This window comes from Acomys minous (genome assembly GCF_964271855.1).
Source record: "Acomys minous genome assembly, chromosome: 2".
Classification (NCBI taxonomy): domain Eukaryota; kingdom Metazoa; phylum Chordata; class Mammalia; order Rodentia; family Muridae; genus Acomys; species Acomys minous.
Window position 1 is genome coordinate 79,891,869 of NC_140484.1, and position 16,099 is coordinate 79,907,967.

At 50.1% G+C, this 16,099-nt stretch overlaps 1 protein-coding gene across 1 annotated transcript in view; it reads right to left on the reverse strand.

Annotated features, from left to right (window-relative positions):
* The window catches only part of LOC311591855 (uncharacterized protein), a gene marked incomplete at both ends in the record, with an annotated part of 381,250 nt that overhangs the window by 14,979 nt on the left and 350,172 nt on the right, over positions 1-16,099 (reverse strand). The window contains one exon of the mRNA XM_084771693.1: positions 827-1,190. Coding sequence (XP_084627819.1) covers positions 827-1,190 — 364 coding nt within the window. The remainder of the gene's footprint in view (positions 1-826; positions 1,191-16,099) is intronic.

Sequence of the window (16,099 nt, forward strand, 5' to 3'; positions counted from 1 at the left end):
TCACAGACTGAGTAATTAATCAAATATTTATTAATAAATGGCTCCAGGAGGAGGAGGAGGAGGTGGAGAAAGATATCTGGTGCACTCTTCTGGCCTGCCCGTATATATATCTGCAGATAGACAAGCATAGGATAGATAGATAGATAGATAGATAGATAGATAGATAGATAGATAGATAAATAGATAGCCTGATAAATAGATAAACAAATAAACAGATAAATAAATAAATGGATAGAAAGTTAGGCAAATGAATGAATAAACAAACACACAAATAAACAAGTAAATAAAAAAACAAGTAAGTAAGTAAGTAAGTAAATAAATAAATAAATGGCCCGCCCGTCCCTCTCCCCACAGTGGCATGGGAAAACAAACAAACAAACCAAACTTCATCAAACTTCCGCGGTTAGGCAGAAGGGTCGACTTCCATAGTTTTAGGTTAGGACCCGCATCCCTTGAAAGGGACAACTGGTCGACCTCCATGGTTATAGGACTCGCATGAGTTGTGTATACAGATATAAATATATATATATTATTTAAAAAAAAAGAGTCCAGAAGGGGTGATCGCCAACCTCCAGGCAGGTCGGGTCGCGAGCGAGGCAAAATGGATAAAGCCTACCCCGCCCCCTCCAGCGGTCACACCGCTGCCACCGCCTTTGCCTCACATCCAGGCTTGGCCAGGGTCGGAGCGGGGGCGGGCAGGAAAAGGCGGCGGTGGTGAAGCAGGCAGGGGGCGATTTCTCCCGGAGATGCGGAGGGGAAAAACAGGAACTCATCGTTCGGGAGACAGGGAGAGTGAGAGAGGGGTGGACGGGCCGCCTAGACAAACCATTGTGTCGAGAGCTGACTTTCAATAGATAACAGTGAGGAAGCTGCTCTGCAACATAGAAACCCCAACCCAGAAGCAGGTCGTCTATGATTGGTTTAGCGCCAGGTTCCACAGGAACTTGTGCTGACATGATGGGCGAGAGGGTGGCCCCCTTTCTGGCCGAGCCCCGTTTCCCGGGACGAATGGCTTTCCGCACCTGACCCCGGTCCCGACGGGCGGCGGGGAAGCCCGCCGGCCAGCCGGCGGCGACACCCCCGTGAGAGGGCGCACGCGCGACGGCGACGACGATGGACTGCTGGTAGGGACGGATGGGGACCCGGCTATCCGGGGCCAAGCAAGGCTCCTTCGGCGCTGCCTTATCGTTCTGCCTGGGCGGGATTCTAACTTAGAGGCGTTCAGTCATAATCCCACAGAAGGGGGAAAGAGGGCAAGAGTCTGAGAGAGCCACGGGAGGGAGAGAAGGACCTCACACCCACAGGCCGAATCCCTACGGGCCCCACCAACCCCCCCCCTGATCCCGAGGGGACAGAGGTGACCTCCACAGGGGTCTTTAAACCTGCGCGCTGGAACGCGACAGCCAGGTACCAAGAAAGGATTGGGGAGGACACATGAAGTCCAAAAATTTACACCAATCCGACTGCCACTGACTCCTGTGTGCTGGGATTATTGGCATGCGCCACCACTGCCCGGCCTTATTTTAATTTTTTAATGTACATCATTCGCTATGAATGTGTCAGATCCCTTCTAGTGGTGTTAAAGACAGTTGTGAGCTGCCATGTGGGTGTTGGGAATCCAACCCAGGTCCTTTGGAAGAGCTGACAGTCCTCCTCACCACCGATCCATCTCTCTAGTCCCATTTGCTTTGTCTTCATGTTCTCTTTCTTTGAATTATGAGGAACCGCCACACAGGGGGGAAAGAATCTTCTGAAGTGATCTTCTCTGTTCTCTGTGTTTACCATCCCTCTAGATGGCAGGGACTTAAGTCCAATTCACAGGGGGTGGGGGGCAGGGGGGCAGAGCGGAGCGCCGGGGGCGGGGGGGCGGGGGGGGGTTTGTGAGGAGTCTCTCACCCCAGACTTTGAAAGTACCCTTTAATTTAAAAGTGTAAAAAAAAAAACCAATGTTACTACTAACACACATTTGTTTTGGAATATAATTTATGGTAGAAAGAAATGTGTGGGTTCACATACAACCCCAAACATACACAAGAGACTGGAGAGACCAAAAGGCAGAGCAGCCGATGCCTGTTCTTTTCATTCAGGGTACTATTTATGTGAAATGGGTTGGAGTCCTTCCTAGTCCCCTCTACCATGACCTAGAAGTGTGACTGTCTTAAGCTGAAATCAGGAAGCAGTCCATTTCTGGAAGAGGAAAGAAAGGGTTGCTATGAGTTCAAGGGCCAGCCTGGTCTACAAAGTGAGTCCAGGATGGCCAAGGCTACACAGAGAAATCCTGTCTCGGAAAAAAACAAACAAACAAACAAACAAACAAAGAAACATAAAAAAATCTTAAAAGAATCCCACACGCAGCTGCCGGTTATCATATGGTGGTGCACGCCTTTAATCCCAGCACTTGGGAAGCAGAGGCAGGTGGAACACTGTGAGTTCGAGGCCACCTTGGTCTACAAAGTGAGTCCAGGACAGTTAAGGCTACACAGAGAAACCCTGTCTGAAAAAAAAGTAAAGATGAGACCATAGGAGCAACACCAGACCTCCCCCTCAGCTGCGTCATTTCATTTTGTTTTTCTCTCTTTCTGTTCTCTTTGAGTTCTGCATTAAGTGTGCAGTGTTCTGCCTGCATCTCCACCTGCGGGCCAGGAGAGGGCGCCATGTCTCCTCATAAATGTTTGTGACCCACCACGTGGCTGCTGGGAACTGAAGGCTATACCTTCCCAAGAGCTGCCAGTGCTCTTCAATCCTGACGCATTTTTATTTTTGTTATTTTTATTTTTTATGTTTGTGGTTTTTCGAGACAGGGGTTCTCTGTGCAACAGCTCTGGCTGTCCTGGAACTCACGGAGATCCACTGGCCTCTGCCTCCCAAGCGCCGGGAGTAAAGGCATGCGCCACTATTTTATGTCTCTTAATGCTCTCTTTGGTTTAAATGCTGAGGTGCTGTCACACAGAAAGGAGTATAACTTATAAGAAAAATGCACGATCATCCAGATGCTGTGGCGCTCGCTTTTAGATAAAAATAATGACATGGATGGGAAAAAACAGGACAAATAAAACAACAACACAAAAATGCACATAAAATTTACTGAATCATTAATAAAGAATAAGCAATGAAACGTGGTCTTACAAACAGGCAAAAAGACAAAGAAAGAGACATATGGTTAGAGAGACCCTAAGGCAGAGTAGCCATGATTTGAGAAACTGATCATTTTATTTTCGCTAATTACAGCAGAAAACACAAATAGAATTGACTGGTCTGGAACTTTTCCTGTGTCTCAGGCAGACATATTTAGTTAATTTTGGGTTCTTTGAAAGCTAGTTTATTTGTGTAGCCTTCACACAAACACACACACACACACAAAAACCGGGGGGGGGGGCAAGCATGAAGGGGGAAGGAGAGAAGAGAGAGAGAGAGAGAGAGAGAGAGAGAGAGAGAGAGAGAGAGAGAGAGAGAAACCCTATGTAAAATAACGTGTCTGTCTAGAATTCAGGGTGTAAAGAAGGTGAGATATCCATAGGGCCTTATGAATATCCATTCGAGTCAGAGGGAGACAGATAGACTGTGAATTCAGGTGGCTAGTCTGGCCTAAATAGTGAATTCAGAGACAATAAGGGCTACATAAAGAGACTGACCCTGTCTGTGAAAATCCAAACAAACAGCAAACAAATGAGAGTTTTCCTGTGAAACATGAAAATGCCCGACTTTCATATCAGCCAGCCATGAAGGCTTCCCGACCTCCACCTCCAAGGAGAAGTAGGGTGTAACTGGAAGATAATTAAGAGATAAACAGTCAAGCAGCAGCCTCACCCACACTTTCTGACACAAGGTCAAAGGGTAACCTTCAGCTTTTGCTTTTTTTCCTTTGAAAGGAATAGGCCTTGTTCTGGCCTGTAAGTCTGTGTGTGTGTGTGTGTGTGTGTGTGTGTGTGTGTGTGTGTGTGTGTGTGTGTGTGTGTGTGTGTGTGTCTTTGTTTTTCCCCCAAAACAGGGTTTCTCCGTGTAGCCTTGGCTGTCCTGTCCTGGACTTGCTCTGTAGACCGGGCCTACCTCAAACTTATAAAGATCTGCCTGCCTGCCTCTGCTTCCTGAATGCTGGGATTAAAGGCCTGCAGCACCATGCCCAGCTTTGTTTCTGTTCCCTGCCCCCAGTGTTCACATTTAAGTCCATCCATATGAGTCTGGTGTCTGAGAGGGGTCAGTGAGTGGCCACTCTTGAACACATAACCAAAACAAAACAAAACCAAATTATCAAACGGGAATGGCAAAAGCAGTGTAATCTTTGTTTCCAGGCCAGATTGGCCTATAGCGAAAGTTCAAAACAGCCATGGCCATGACAAACAAGCCTGTCTGGTTTGGTTGGTTGGTTGGGTATTTTTGTTTTCGTTTTTCTTTTTGTTTTTGTTTTTGAGGCAGGTTTTTTCTGTGTAGCCTTGGCTATCTTGGACTGACTTTGTAAACCAGGCTGGACTCGAACTAACAGAGATCTACCTGCATCTGCTTCCAGAGTGCTGGGATTGAATACCTGTGTGTTTTTAATTCCCTGTTACTTTATTGTTCATTCTATTTGATTTTATAAGGTAGCGCTCTCTCTCTCTCTCTCTCTCTCTCTCTCTCTCTCTCTCTCTCTCTCTCTCTCTCTCTCTCTCTGTGTGTGTGTGTGTGTGTGTGTGTAAATGACCATGTGTGGTCTGATACCCTCATCATTTATGATTGCTCATACAAACTATGATTGAACCTTAGACTCTGATGAGTGGCTAACCCAAACCCTAACCGGCCCAACCCCTCAGGACATACAAAGTAAAGTAGAATAAGCCCAAGTGAAAGAGAGCAGAATTGACCTGCCTGACAAATCAGTTATTGGCAAATCAGTTAGGATAGGCAGCTTTGGGGAGGGAGGCTCCTTTTGAAAACACCTCACTGCTTGTGGTCCCTCCTTGGTTGTGTCTGCTGTTGCTGCCAATGCTGTTCCTGCCCAGCCCAACTTCTGGTCTCAGAATAAATACAGTGTTAGAGCAAATTAAAGCACTAGTCCAATGGTGCTAGAGATGATCTTCTCTTTCCAGCTGCTGGGTGCTGACATGACAGGCATGCATGGATTAAGTGCATGCAGTACTAAGAGGATGGAGCCCACGGCTTTGGAAGCACCCTAGGCCGTGGCTTCCCCTCCCCCCACCCCCAACTTAGGTAAAGGCGGTGGAACAACCATCCATGAGGCTTGCCCCCACAGGGCAGTTCCAGAGAAATCAGACAGCCTCACGCAGACATACTTGCATGCAAAATCAAAACAAAAAGGACAGAAAAACAAACCAAAAAAACCAACAACAACAAACCGATGCACATAAAAACAATAAGAAGAAAATAAGGAGAAATGAAATATGGATTTACAGAGAAAGAAAAAGGAAAAAAAAAAAGCAAAAGTAAAAATACAAAAACCATATGGTTAGGGATCAGGGAGACCTTGCCTAAGACAGACAGAGCAGCAATGAATTAATCATTTTAATTTTCATGTTATTAGTTGTAATTAACCCCAGCACTCAGGAGGCAGAGGCAAAAGAGACTAGCAGATCTTTGTCTACAACAGAGAAGCCCTGTCTCAAACAAAAGGAAACAAAAAACACTAAACAACAACAACAATAGACACACAGATAAAGAAATCATTTAAAAGGGAAGACATGAAATATGGATTTGCAGAGAGAGAGAGAGAGAGAGAGAGAGAGAGAGAGAGAGAGAGAAGTAAAAGTAAAAAAATAAAACAGCAACAACAACAACAACAACAAAACAAAAACAAAAACCTTAGGGTCAGGGAGACCCTAAGGCAGAGCAGCAAGGAACTGATCACTTTATTTTTCATTACATTAGTTGTAACTAAAACCTGAAATAAGACTACCACACCTCTAATCCCAGCACTTGGGAGGCAAAGCCAAGAGGATCGCTGTGAGTTGGAGGCCAGCCTGGTCTCGAAAGCAAGCCAAGGCTACATGAGAAACCCTGTCAGGAAACAAACAAGCAAACAAAAAACTACAATTTCTTTAACCCCAAGAAAAGGTCTAGCTCCAACCTAGGTCAGTATGCACAACGATTTCCAAGACGGGCAGGAATACATAGAGAGACACTATCTCCAAAATAACTTAGTAGATAAGTAAGCAAGCAAGCAAGCAAATACATAGGTGATATATAGATAGATGATTACAGACACACAGACAGACAAATGGAGACCAATTCTCATAGTTCCCTCATTTGATCACGGCAGAGTCAGGCAGCCTGTTCTACGTAGTGTTGGCTAGAATGTTTATTAACAATTAGTATGAGTTCTATGTATTAGTAATGCAGCAGTGACTCTTTAACCAGTCCACAAAATCAGTGTGATTCTATACCCAGCACTAGAGAGAGAGAGAGAGAGAGAGAGAGAGAGAGAGATCTTGACTTGAAGAAATTACTGAAAGCCAAGCGGTGGTGGCCCATGCCTTTCTTTAATTCCAGCACTCAGGAAGCAGAGGCAGGTGGACTGCTGTGAATTCAAGGCCAGGCAGGTCTACAAAGTGATTCCAGGACAGCCAAGGCTACACAGAGAAACCCTGTCTCCAAAAGCCAAAACCAAAAAAGAAAAGAAAAAAGAAAAAAGAAACAACCGAAGAGACATTAAATAAAATAAATAAATAAATAAATAAAATTACAAACATTATTCATGTGTGATAAAACAGGGGCCACACAAGCCCAGAAGAAAGAAAGAAGGAAAAAACAAAAACAAAAAAAGGAAGGAAGGAAGGAAGGAAGGAAGGTGAAAAAAAGAATTAAATATCTCAGACTGTGTGCACAAAAATACATGGGGTGCGGGGGTGGGGGCAGTGTTTGGTGGGTGGGGAGGGGGGAGAAAGCAGCTCATTAGACAGGCCCTCATTGTCCTGCCTCTGTGTTCCATGAACACTGAAATCTCTTACAACTCAGTGAATCGCAAAAAGAAAAAGAAAAAAGAAAGAGGAAAGGAAAGGAAAAAAATTCCCGACTATACATTGATGCAACCACTCACTACCTTCTGATTTGTCTGATTCTTCAAGATTCTTCTGTGGTGCACTGATGTGAGATCACTCACCTGTATGCTTATGTGTACCATGGTCTGACTTAGAAGTCAGAGATCTGCCTTCACAGTGCATGGATTAAAGCAATGAACTACCAGGGCCAATTTGATTTCTTTTTTTTTTCTTTTTCTTTTTTTTTTAATTTTTATTTATTTATTTATTTTTTTTGGTTTTGTGAGACAGGCTTTCTCTGTGTAGCCTTGGCTGTCCTGGACTCGCTTTGTAGACCAGGCTGGCCTTGAACTCACATCGATCCGCCTGCCTCTGCCTCCTGAGTGCTGGGATTAAAGGCATGCGCCACCACGTCCGGCTCCAATTTGATTTCTTGAATTTAGTAATTTTCGTTTTGTATTCCTTCTCGTTTTTTTATACTGTTTATCTATCACATATTTCTTTTTCTGTGTGTCTTCATTTTATTTTCAAAATCCCCCCCCCGTCTCTCTGAGAGGGATGGATGTGTGTGTGTGTGTGTGTGTGTGTGTGTGTGTGTGTGTGTGTTCGTTTCTCTCTCTTCCCCATCCCCCACCGTGTGGAATGTGCAAGTCAAAGTTCAAACAAAGTTTGGCTCTTGACATCGCCATAATGAAGCCCCCATGTGGACGGCAACCGTCATGGCGTCTGACCTCACCAATATGGAAGCAGCAGCCTTCTCTGTCTTTTTGCTTTGTTTTGTTTCTTAAAAGAGGTTTTTTTCTGTGTAGCTTTGGCTGTCCTGGACTCACTTTGTAGACCAGGCTGGCCTGGAGCTCACAGCGATCCGCCTGCCTCTGCCTCCCGAGTGCTGGGATTAAAGGCGTGTGCAACTGATGCTCAGCCAAACAAATATCTTTTTAAAAAATATACAAATTAAATACATATAAGCATGAACATAATTCACGCGTGATAAAACAGAGGCCACACAAGCTAAATATTTAATTCATTACTCAGCTATTTATAAAGGATAAACTAGTCCTTTATTTAGTGTAGCCTCCGTACTACACTAATACATAAATACAAAGATAATAGATAGATAGACAGATAGATAGATAGATAGATAGATAGATAGATAGATAGGGGAGGCACAGACAGACAAATGGAGACCAATGTTTATTAGTCATCAGTACTGATTCTATTTATTAGTAATGCAGCAGTGACTCTAACCAGTCCACAAAAACAGTATGATTCTACTATACTCAGCACTACAGGCATACAGTGGGGTGGGAGTGCAGGGGGTAGGGAGAGAGGGGGGAGGGAGGGAGAGGGAGAGGGAGAGGGAGAGGGAGAGGGAGAGACCTTGACTCAAAGAAATAACTGAAAGCCAGGGGGTGGCGGCGCAGGGCTTTCTTTTATCCCAGGAGAGTCAGGCAGATTGCTGTGAGTTTAAGGCCAGCCTAGTCTACAAAGTGAGTCCAGGACAGCCAAGCCTACGCAGAATCCCTGTCTCAAAAAACAGAAACAACAACAACAAAACAAAAAATAAATAAATAAACAACCGTAGAGATGAGTACAAAATAAATGAAAGAATGAATGAATGAATAAAAGTATGAACATAATTCATGCCGGTGTATGTACATGCAGGCAGAGCACTGTATACGTAATAGTCAAGAAATCTTCAAAAAGGAAAAAACAAAACAAAACAAAAAACCCAGTGAATTCTGAGACAATAAAGGCTACATAAAGAGACTGGCACCATCTCTTAAAACGAAACGAAACAAAACAAAAACCATCTGGGCGTGGTGGTGGCACACACCTTTAATCCCAGCACTCACTGCTGAGGCAGGCAGATCACTGTGAGTTTGAGGCCAGACTGGTCTACAACGTGATTCCAGGACAGCCAAGGCTACTACTCAGAGAAACCCTGTCGGGGGAAGGGGAAGGGGAAGGGGGAGGGGGGACCAAAAACCAAATGAGCGTTTCCCTGTGACACTTGAAAACGGCAGACTTTCCACATCGGCCACGGAGGCCTCTCCACCTCCAAGGAGAAACTAAGGTGTCACTGGAAGGTAATCAAGAGATAAGAAGTTCAGTTACCCACCCTTTCTGGCATAAGGCCAAAGGCTGAAGGAGGAGTGATGATGACCTTCAGATCCTTTTTCACTCAACCCAAGCAGATATTGATAGAATTCGAGCCCGTCTGGGGCGGCCCACGGCTCCCATCCCGGCACTTGGGGGCCAGAGGCTGGTGGGTCGCTCCGAATCCGAGGCGAGCCTGGCATACACAGAGAGGGTTCTGAGAAAGCCACGGCATATTAGGTATGGCCCCTGCGTGCCTGCACCAAAACTGACTCTAAACGTGAAGCCCTTCACGGCACAGAAAAGACAAACCAAAGCAAAATGGCAGACTGGTCTGCAGAGCAAGCTGCGCGACAGCCAGGGCTGTTGCATCGAAACGCTACCCCTGAAAAGAAGCAAACACCTACACACAAACACAAAATTGCAGCCCTTGGGAGGTGAGGGCAAGTGAACCTCTGAGTGTCCAGTTTGGTCTACCGAGTGACTTCCAGGACAGCCACGACTACACAGAGGGAACCTTGACTTTACAGAAAACAGAAAACAAAACAGAAATCCAACACGTAGCCGGGCTTGGTGGCACCCACCCGTGCCCGCCCGCCATCCATCCCAGCGCTCGGGAGGCAGAGGCGGGCAGGCAGGCTGGCTAAGCGCTGTGACTTCCAGGCAGGCCAGCCTGGTCTACAGAGCGAGTCTGGGGCAGCCAAGGCCACACAGAGAGACCCTGTCTCGAACCCCTCCCACCCAAAAAGCAAAACAATTCCAACATTTGGCAGGCAGAAGACAGTGAATCGCTCGCTCAGTGTGAGTTCGGCCTGCTCTACAGAGTGAGTTCCAAGATGGCCAGGACTACTAGACAGAGAAATCCTTGACTGCTGCACAGAAACGAAACAAAACAAAACGAAATTCCAACACTGCAAATCCAGATACAGGGCAATCTCTGTTTCCAGCCCATACTGGTCTACAGAGAAAGTTGCATGACAGTCATGGCTATTACAAGCAAACCCTGCCTGAAAAACAAAATTAACTAACTAGCTAACTAACTAGCTAGCTAGCTAGCTAGATAAATGAAGAAATAACAACCTATGTGGAACCAAAACCCAAAGCTTGTTTGCTTTGCTTTCTGTGAGACAGGGTTTCTCTGTGTAGCCTTCATTTATATATATATATATATATATATATATATATATATATATATATATATATGTATATATATATATATATTTTATTATTATTATTATTATTATTTGGTTTTTCGAGACAGGGTTTCTCTGTGTAGCCTTGGCCATCCTGGACTCACTTTGTAGACCAGGCTGGCCTCGAACTCACAGCGATCCGCCTGCCTCTGCCTCCCAAGTGCTGGGATTAAAGGCGTGCGCCACCACGCCTGGCTCACTTATTTATCTTATAAGGTAAATATTTAATTCTTTTGAACAAGTATTTAATTCTTTACTCAACTACTTAGAAACGATAAACTATTCTCCATACCCTATGTAACCTTGGAAATCCCTAACTAGATGAGGACTGCCTCCAGCTCACAGAGTTTCACCTGCCTCTACCTTCAGAGCTATGGGATTAAAGACATACAGGACCACACAGCTGGCTTCTTTAAGTTCTGGTTTCAGAACTTTAACCCAATTTGCATGTGCCGAATGATAGGGTAGCCTCTGCTGATCTGCACAGTCCCCCTTGCTCCATGAACAGACAAACCACATAAATGTTTTAACTCACCGTCTTAAAACAAAACAAACAACAGCAACATAAATAAATAAATAAACAAATAAAGAAAGAAAGAAAGAAATAAGAGCTGGAGAGGTGGCTCAGAGGTTAAGAGCACTGACTGCTCCTCCAGAGGTCCTGAGTTGCATTCCCAGCGAGCACACAGTGGCTCACAACCATCTATAATGTGATCTAATGTCTTCCTCTGACAGGCAGGCGTACTAAGCAGGTAGAGAGAGCACTGTATACAAAATAATAAATAAAGACATATTTTTTTAAACTGAAAATAAACTTTTAAAGTAATAATAATGACAGGGGAAAAAAAACCTAGTTCAGACTAGTTCAGAATCTTTCAGTAGCCAGGCTTTGGTGGCACTCGCTTTTCTTTAATCCCAGCAATCGGGAGGCAGAGACAGATGTATCTTTGTGAGTTTGAGGCCAGCTTGGTCTACACAGTGAGTCCAGGACAGCCAAGGCTACATAGAGAAACCCTGTCTCCAAAAACCAAAACCAAACAAAATTAGACTAAGGAACAACAGCAGACCTCTGAGATGGTTCCTTTTGTTTGAATTCTAAGGCCCAGCCACACAGAAAAGAAATTCTTCAAAAGTGATCTCTGTGTTTATCATCCCTCTAGATGGCAGGGACATAAATCCAATTCACACGTGTGTGTGTGTGTGTGTGTGTGTGTGTGTGTGTGTGTGAGAGAGAGAGAGAGAGAGAGAGAGAGAGAGAGAGAGAGAGAGAGAGAGAGAGAAAGAGAATTGTGTGAGGAGGCTCTCTCTCCTGATATAGAAAGTATACCCTTTCAATAAAAAGGAGAAGAAAAAAATAAAATAAATAACCAACCAACCAATAAACAAACAAACAAATAACAACAACAACAACAAAAGCAAAAACCACTACAAGCAGTCATTTGTTTTGGAATATAATTTACAGGGGAAAGAAATGTGTGGGTTCACATACAGGCTCAAACATAAACAGGAGACCAACGAGACCAAAAGACAGAGCAGCCGATGCCTGTTCTTATCATTCAGGGTACTATTTATGTGAAATGGTTTGGGGTCCTTCCTAGTCCCCTCTAGCATGACCTAGAAACCTAGAAGTGACTGACTTAAGGTGACATCAGGAAGCAGTCCATTTCTGGAAGAGGAAAGAAATGGGTGCTGGGAGTGAGATAGGTAGGAAGGAAAGAAGGAAGAAGGGGGCCAAAAACCAATCTCAGCCGGGGGAGGCGCGGAGGGAAGGCCGGCGTGCGAGTGAGCGAAATGGAAGAGCGAGCGACCACGACGAGGGCCGCACACGACCGTTCGTGCATGCCACAAACGCACGGCACACACACGGCGGGAAGCACAGACCCCCAGCCGCCACAGACCAAAAATCTCGCAACGCGCTGCTCGGGCTCTCTTCTCTTCTTCTGACAACACACGCCACACACACACCACCCCCGCCAACCACCGGGATCGGCATCGGGAAGAGCCAGAACGACGGTCAGCACCGAGCGCGGAGCGACCGGGGTAATACACCGGAGGTGAGGGAAGGCGACCAGCGACGGCTCCCCCAAACGACACGACCCCTCCTCCTCCCAACCGGAGGGAAGCGTGGGACGGGGCGGGGCGGGGCCGGGCGGGACGGCGGGGGCAGACCCGGGAAGGCCACCACCCGTCAGAACCCGACGGGACCGGGCAAGTCCCAGACCGTGAGACGGACACGCTCCCGGGCGCGACAGGCACTCCGGGCCGACCGACCGCGACGCGCAACGGCGCAGAGGCGGGAACGGCGGGGGCACGACGGCCGGCGGCAGGGCCTCGGACGGACACCGCCCCCCCAACAACACCCAACGGCAGCGAGGCGCAATGCCGGGGAGAGCGGGATCCCTGAACCCACCGGGAGGGGACCGGAGGACCGGGAAGAGCGGGCGGGAGAGACCACGCCAACGGGGGCAGCGGGAGAACCGACGGCGTGGGACAGCCTCGGCGAGAGGCGGAGAATGGAGGGTGCCGCGTACTCGGGACCGCGTTGCGTGAGCCGCGGGAGGCGAGGGAGAGGGCGACGCGCGGACGACCTCAAGCCGCGCGGGGCGAGAGGGGGCCCCCGAGAAGCCGAGGAGGAAAGGCCCAGACCTCGGGGAGTAGAGGAAGACACCGACCGGAGCCCCCGCCGCCACCCCACCGGGGAAGAGAGACGCGCGAACGCCTCCTCCCGGAGGGCCGGCGGGGCCGGACGAGCCCCCACACGCACCGAGGCCAGCGGACCCACCACCGACGGACCACCGGAAAGCCACTAAGCCTCTCTTATCCCCTCGCGGGGCCGGACGGAGGCACGCGAGGCCTCCCCAGCGCCCCCATGACGCACACAAACGCCGCCGCGAAGCCGCGGGGCCGGGACACCCCTCCAAAAGGCTCCACCCACGTGCCAGCGGGGAGGGGGAACGACACAGCGGAACGAGCCCCCACATCGTCCGACGACGCGCCGAGACACGTCCCGGCGGCCGCGGTTCCCCAAAGGCTGCCTCCGAGAGAGCGATCGATCCCGCCAGATTCCCGGACCGCTCCGACCCCCAGGAGGGGGCAACAGGTCACCCGCGTTTCCCCAACCGTGGGAACGCTGCCGAGGAGAGCGCGGGGGGCGAAGCCGCGAACCAGGCGACGCCAACACGACCGCACGAGCAGACGCACGTACCGCGCCCTGGCACGTCCACGCCGCGGGAATGGCCAACACGGGGGCGCGCGCGCTCGGGAGGACCGCACACGGCGGGGCAAGCCCGGGCGACGGGAGACGGGCGGGACCGGGAGCCCAACACCGCCGCCCTTCCCCTCTTCCCCACTCATCTCGCGGCAACCCTCGGAGGAAGGGAAGGGGATGCGGGATGGGGGCACCGCGCACGCGGGCATGTGCACGGCCCCTTCCAGCCTCAAACCACCACCAACCGAGAAAACCCCAGCGCTCCGCACCACCGACACGACGGCAAGGCTCTGCCCCGCGTGATCCCTCCCCGGTCTCAGAGCGAGGAGGCGCGGGCCGCGGTAAACGAGAAAAGAGCAGTGACAACCTGCGCTCGACCCACCCACCCCTCCCGAAAGTCGGGAGACGGAAGGGGTGATGGGAAGAACGGTTTGGCCAAAGCTGCGCGCTGAGAGGCGGTCGGGGTGGGCAACAGCCGGGGGGGGGGCCGTCGGATAACCCCCCCCCCGCGAAGATCGTAGCCACACCCTTCCCTCGGATAGCTAGAGAAGGACTTTTTCCTCACTGAGGGTGGGACGGGACCCAGCCCGACGATTTCCCCCCGGTCCCGGGTAGCCAGAAGCGACGTGCATCGAGGACTCGGGTACCTGCGCACGCGCATGCGCACGATCCACGGAGGACCGGCGGGCGAGGAGGGGTCTGCGGTAATCTCAGCAAGGCCGCTTTTTCCTCGTCTCTGGGACATTCTCGAGCACTCGCGGCCAGAGGGGGACCCGGGCCAAGAAAACAAGGCCCCCCCGGAAGCCAGACGCCTCTCAAGACCCCCTCGCCGGGTGGGCGAGAGGGCAGATTACCGCACCGCTGACGAGGCAGCGGGCAAGAGGCCGGCCGCGCAGCGCTTAGCCACAGCCAACGCGCAAGCCCGTCGGGGGGAGGCAGCAGCGCGTGGCGGGCGCTCGTCCCGACGGAGACGAACATCCGCGACACCGAACGTGTTACGGACCGCCCCGTCCGAGGAAAGCAGGCATTCCCCCCTTTGGGAACACCGTCGAAACTTACCGCCGCCCCTTCTCGACCCCTCCTTTTTTCCCTCGAGAGCCAACAAGTAGCAAAAACCGAGCACGGGAGGAGCGACGGGGAGCGGGAGACGCCGCCACCAAACTCAGAACCGGGCACCTTGTGGGCCAAAAAGCCCGGAGCGCTCCAGGAGCACCGCGAGGACCGCAAACACTGAGCGCGGAGCGTGCACACGCTGGTCGGGAAGGGCATGGCGACGCGACAGACCGACCACACGTTCCCGGGTTCGGGGAAGAGGGCCAAACTGCAAGAGCGAACCGCGCCGGGGCAGCAACAGCGACCGACGCGTCCCAGGAACCCCCACGAACCACCGGATCAAGTGTGGCTGGGGGAGATGGGCTCGAGCCGGGTAACCGCACCCCTGCCTTCCACACACCGGCCCCGAGCGGGGCGGGATGGAGAGGCGAGGGGCCCGCTGGCAGAACGAGAAGAGCGGGCGACATTCGCAAGGAATGCCCATTCGCCATGAATGTCCGTCCCTCGCCTGGCGCGGCTTAGGCCCCCGACCCGAAGAGAGCACGAGAGCACCACATCGATCCAACCAAGGAAACCAAATTTTAAAAAGCCAGCCATCCGGATCGGGGAAGACAACCGGCACGCGTTCGTACAACGGGCAAAGCGAACAACGGGAGGGTACGGAAAGCAACGGAAGAGGGAAATAAAAAAAAAAAAAGAAAGCCAGACACAAGAGCTGCCACAAAAAAAAAACCCTCGAAACACAACAGTGCACTCGGGAGGCACAAAGTGGCAGAAGACCGGGACACACACAGCGCACAGCCCACGGAGAGACCCGGGAACCCCAACGAGCTGATGGACCGGAGTGAGGGAAAAAAAACAAAAACCAAAAAATAAAAACGTCTCCTTCCTTTTTTTCCCAAAAATGGTAGGAGAGGCGACGATAACCGCAAGAGATCGGGAAACGCCTGACACGCAAAATAAAATAAAATAAAATAAAGCGAGAGGAAGAAGGCGGCTATCGAAAAAGGTCGCCAAGCGAGGGCACAGCACGCAACCGCAAGCAGCACGGGAGAGCCAACAAGCGAGCGCCGCGCCAGCCCAGCCTCAGAGTCAGGTAACTGCATGCATTGTGGCACCAAGAGCAGAGCCAGCTGCCTTAAAAGAGGCCATGTCCCTTTAAGGTCTCCAACCAAAGGACAGCGTGTCAGCACAGGCAGACAGGTACAATATGCAGAGATCACAACCACTCAAATAGACCTCAGGGAGAGGGACAACATTCACAGGACACAGGGAACTCCTGGAAGTCACACCCAGTGACATGTCCCAAAAATGTCCCCATAGACAAGAGAACCGGACCAAAAAGGGACAGCTGGTCGACCTGACAACTGTCAAAGGACCCAGAGAGCGAGAGGCACATGCATGAGAGCCCAGCACCCAAGCATCCTCCCGCCAAAGTGACACCAAAGCACGCCGCCAAGGACTTAAAGGCGTTGCGATCCAAGGAGTTGGTGACGAGCTGAGACAGTTCGGCTGGGTGGCCGGGGACACCGCGTCCCCTCGGCTTTAGGACCCAGTGACCCGGCCGCCGGGGACCG